Source organism: Priapulus caudatus, unplaced genomic scaffold (genome assembly GCF_000485595.1).
Source record: "Priapulus caudatus unplaced genomic scaffold, Priapulus_caudatus-5.0.1 Scaffold1042, whole genome shotgun sequence".
In the NCBI taxonomy this organism is placed as follows: Eukaryota; Metazoa; Priapulida; class Priapulimorpha; order Priapulimorphida; family Priapulidae; genus Priapulus; species Priapulus caudatus.
The window spans coordinates 62973-68166 of record NW_014578103.1 but is presented as its reverse complement, the minus strand read 5'-3'; the positions used below and the strand labels follow the sequence as shown (position 1 = coordinate 68166).

The following is a 5194-nucleotide window of genomic DNA, read 5'->3' as shown; positions in this document are numbered from 1 at the left end:
GCTAATTCGTTTAACAGTACTTGTTCAAAGACATTAAAATCTCACAATTAAAATCTGCTGAGTAACCCTCCATGGGGGCCGCCATCTTGCATAAAGCCAGTAATTAATGGCTTTATATATTATTGCTATTATTGCTAATATATTATTGCTAATTAAGGATATGCGCACAGCGAGCGCTCGTGTGTCGTTCAAGAGGCGCTGCGTTCGTGCATCGAGCGTTCGCATCGAGCGCACGCTCTTTTGAACACGCCTCAGGGCTGCTTGTGTATATTACCACTATAGAATATTATCGTTTTTTGTCTTATTGGTTCTTATATAACACTCTTAATTTATAGTTCTTATTATTCTCTATATATAACTGGTTCTATAAGATATTAGATGATAAGTGCTTTAACATTGTGTCTTGGAAAATACTTTTTACGTTTTCGGCACGGTAATTCATAAGCGCAAACCTTGTTTTTCCACCTGTAGAATTTCACATTGTTCAATGTTCTCCGAATACAACTGCTGCACCCAGCAACTGATGGTAGGGAGATCTATGGTGGTGACCCCTCCACATACCTCAAGTATTATTACGGAATCTCTGACATAGAGGTAACAGCCCGGTAAGTTCCGATGGCCGAAACTTTATGCTGTGATCATACGTGATGTGTGATTTATGACTTAATTGTGTGATGTGACCATATATAGCTAGGTTAATTCCATGTAGAAATTATAGGAATCATAGGAATATTCTTTCTGAATGTGCTATTTTTAACATTATGTAAACATAGATTAGATACATATTATATGTGACATATATACATGCAGACCTGCCAACCCTTACGATTTTTTCGTATTCCTTACGAATTCCATGATGTTTCTACGAATGTACGATCAAACTGGAAAACTTACGATTTTTTACGACTTGTGAAAATTAATGTTTTTTACATTGTGAGCCGAGAAATATCTGGCGATTGTGGGCGCAGCCATATTGGATCACACGTTCACATTGTTCTCGCGTGATCTAGAGTTAGTCCCATCATTCATTGCGCGCATAACATACAAACAAAATGGCCGCCTGCTGCAAGAAAAGAAAATCCTTACTATTTTCATGAATCACAGGTTGGCAGGTCTGTACATGTGACGGTATATATAATTATGCTGTGTAAATAATACTGTAAAAACAAATTCACTATAATTTCAGTTCCTGTTAATTTAAATCAGTCCAGTACAACATTCACTGGTTGTGTCATTTGCAGTTGCTGGTGCAATTTGCATGGGAAATGCATCGACGTTGGAGATAGAGAAGCGTGCCAGTGCAAGCACAATACGGCTGGCACTAACTGTGAGCGCTGCCTTCCAATGTTTAATGAATTGCCATGGAGACGAGGAAGCTACTTGCCTTACCCCATTGGCACACCAAATGAGTGCATGAGTATGATTTACTTTCCATTTCTTATTATTTCCAGATATAAATCTATATGATGATGCCATGAACAAATCTATATTATATATAGTGTATAGATCTATCTTTCTATCTATCTATTTATCTATCTATCTATCCATCTATCTATCCATCTATCTATCTATCTATCTATTTATCTATCTATCTATCCATCTATCTATCCATCTATCTAAATATCTATCCATTCATGCCATACTATATATACAGCATATATTCCAAAAGGAGAAGCTTGTTTTTTTGGTTGACTTAGGCGTTGAATAATGATTGACATTGCCTATTTGCTAGGGTGCAACTGTAACAACCATGCACAGACATGTGTCTTCAACCCTCTTACGAGCAGTGGAAGATGTCTTGACTGTACAGATAATACTACAGGAGAAAAGTGTGAGAAGTGCTTACCCGGTTACTATAGAAATGAGACTGCAGCACTCAACTCTTCTGAAGTCTGTCTGCGTGAGTAGCATTCTTCATTTCTTAGTGTCTACATTCTAGAAATCCCCCAGTATGTCTTCATAAATTAATTATGTACATATTTTTCTACAAAACTCAGTGACCACCGGACTGTTAACATAAGCTAATAATAGCTATAATAACACCCCTGTTTTAAGTTCAAGTCAATGCAACACAAAGTTCACCTTACAAGTTCTTGGTTCTATACTGCAGAGTGCGATTGTGAGTCACTTGGCACCCTGGATCCCAACGCCACTTGCTTGACAGAGTCGAACGCTCTGACAGGCCAGGTGTCGGGACAGTGCATGTGCAGACGTGGAATCGTCGGCCAGCGATGTGACCTCTGTGGGGACGGATTCTACGGGCTGCTGGTTGAACCGGACATTGGAACATGCAAGGGTAAGTATGAACGTGTTAACGGTTATCTCTATAGCTCGGTAGAACCTGTCGGATATACCTGTCTATAGAGGTACCTTTCAGCATTTACATTAAAGTCGCAGTTATATTGTGAAACAACCTCTATAGAACTGACACATTTTAATTAAAAACTGTTGTGGCATTTTCCTGAAGTGATTCTTATATGCAAGTTTTATTGTATTGTGTAATGTCTGAATATGGCTCACACAGCTGTACATGACTCAAAAGATGGTTGCACACGTTTGTGAAGGTTGACCCAGGAAATCACTCTTATGAGAGCTATTAATACATATTATTATACAACGTATAATCATGATGCTCAAACGCACCAGTATGAATGTCACACTAACGGACTTGGAACATAATTACGGTACACGAATTTGTTTATTCCAGACCAATTTCCTCTTTTGCTCTCACATTCTGCCATGTGACTTCGTTTCCAGCATGTGCGTGTAACCGGCATGGTACGGTGGATGCTAGCAATGTCTGTAACAAGACGACTGGACAGTGCAATTGCAAGCCTGGCATTACCAATCGGGCATGCGATCAGTGCAAAGAAGGTTACAACTCATTCCCGTTTGGAAGGCTTACAGGGGCGAGTATATAATACAATAAAAGAAGCTTGATATGCAAACTACCCCATCATATTTTATTTTAATATAGAGATTTTGTATTTGTTGAATGTTTAAAAATGCACGCAGCTATGATTAGATTCACCAGTAATTATGTGCATGAGGGATACTCATATTTAAACTAAAAATGTAACATAACCAGGGTTAAAATTAATAAAATAAAATTAGTATAGTTAGCAGCAGCTGGTATAAGCTCAATCGCATAAAGTTCACAATAATAAGAGGCTACTTACAACCTCTCTTAAATTAGTAAAATGTCCATAATGTTGTTTTCATTTTGTTGTTTTCTTGCTTTTTTTGTACTGTAGTATGTGTAGCTACAGAACAATACTGATGTGCTTTGTTTCAATTTCAGGATTGCACTGCATGTGGATGTGACCCAGGAGGTTCTTTTGGGCTCTCGTGTGAGCCAAGGCAGGGCCAGTGCAAGTGCCGCAAAAACTTCATTGGCCAGCGATGCAACCAGCCAAGGATAGGCACTTTCACTCCCTCATTAGATGCATTCTCGTTTAAACCCAAAGGTATATAGAGCTACAGTCAGTGCAATTGAATGCTGCCCCTTTTATGAATTGTGATGGATTAAAGCTGAGTTATGTCAAATGGAATAGTATCTGATTGTTAACTTTCCCACTACAGACACAGATTGTCGGAACACTTCAGCTCTGCGCACCCAGCGGAGGTACACTGATCGCTATTTCCACGTGTGTGAACAGCAGCAGTTCATGGGTTTCGGTACCATTCAGGGCCTCCGCCAACTCGCAGCCGAGTGGTAAGCGATAAAACTACCCTACATGCCATGGTATCAGGAGTGAATAATAATAGAAATTGAATAATAGAATAATAGAGTAATAGAATAATAATCTATTATTAATCACTCCTGATAGTATCAGATCAGCGAAAAAAATTCACGGGAGCGGCGAGCGCAGCTTTCAAAGCGCTCTGGTAACAACAATTACGAGAGCGAAAATTTTGGAAGATAACATAGAATAATATATATAATATAACTTTTCTTAACGTAGAAAGTGGACTATTTTTATTCAGTTAGATATCTAGAAGCAATGTAAACTGTATATACTTAAAGATTCTAGGCACTTGTAACTTTGCGGATGTGCGGCAGCATTGATCTATGCATGGGGGTACCGTGGACTGGGGAGGAGAAAAACGAAAGTAAAACCTTGCCCAGAAGCTCCCGGCATTTCTAGAGATTCCAGTACAAGTTTTTTTTAACATACTCAAAGTAACTAAAAACTCTCTCTGAAGTTCTGAACTTGCTCAGTCGATGTAAAAAGAAAGTTGAAAGATGAAAAGAAATGAAGTAAAAAAAAAAAACTTAAAAATAACCATACGGCATACCATCATTACCATGATTATAATTCTTGATTTCCTGTTTTTGTCATGTTACCTGACTATGTGTACTGTGTAGTGCATGTCTGTCTGTGTGAATGAAATTGAATAAGAATGTGATTGGTTTCTTAGTCGAGTGAAATGAGATAAAAAAAAATGTGATCGAATGTAATTTGTTGACGATTTCTTAACACTGATAGTCTGATACTGGTGCTGAGTGCTGAATGCTGATGAATGATATTAGAGTCAGTGCATCAAAATTATGAAAATTTTAACAAAATCATGCTATGAAAAAGTAGCTCTGGCCAAGCCTAAAATAGCTCCCGTAAATAAAAAAAATTACGAGAGCTCTTTTTTCCATACAAAATCAAAAAATAGCTCTCGTAAAAAAAATAATTTTTAGGCTGTATCAGATGCAGACACGGTGATGGGATACAGTTCTCGTGCGTGCATCAGGATGACACAGCTATTAAAATTATAGTTGCTATGACAATCAATGCAGGACAGTGCAGGCATTGTAGTACCCAGGAAACCCTGCTCCATCTGTCTCTCAGACACAGTGACAGTCCATGCATTGTAGTATGCTGACAACCCTGCTCCATCTGTCTCTCAGACACAGTGAAAAGGAATAAACGTAACAGGCTCCATAAGAGCCCCCCGCCAACATTTTGTATGTGTATGCAGACGACGATCAGCAATAATATATACTAACATGGCTGCCACATTTGTATGTGTATGCAGACGACGATCAGCAATAATATATACTAACATGGCCGCCACATTTGTATGTGTATGCAGACGACGATCAGCAATAATATATACTAACATGGCCGCCACATTTGTATGTGTATGCAGACCGACGATCAGCAATAATATATACTAACATGGCCGCCACATTTGTATG

The 5194-nt window shown here is 38.5% G+C and overlaps 1 protein-coding gene across 1 annotated transcript in view; it reads left to right on the top strand.

The window, feature by feature from the left end:
• The window catches only part of LOC106815102 (laminin subunit gamma-1-like), a 12481-nt gene extending 8762 nt beyond the window's left edge, over positions 1-3719 (top strand). The window contains exons 4-10 of the mRNA XM_014819527.1: positions 472-605; positions 1242-1417; positions 1733-1900; positions 2111-2296; positions 2758-2909; positions 3302-3467; positions 3583-3719. Of these exons, the coding sequence (XP_014675013.1) occupies positions 472-605; positions 1242-1417; positions 1733-1900; positions 2111-2296; positions 2758-2909; positions 3302-3467; positions 3583-3719 (1119 nt within the window). The remainder of the gene's footprint in view (positions 1-471; positions 606-1241; positions 1418-1732; positions 1901-2110; positions 2297-2757; positions 2910-3301; positions 3468-3582) is intronic.
• Positions 3720-5194: the final 1475 nt, after the last annotated feature.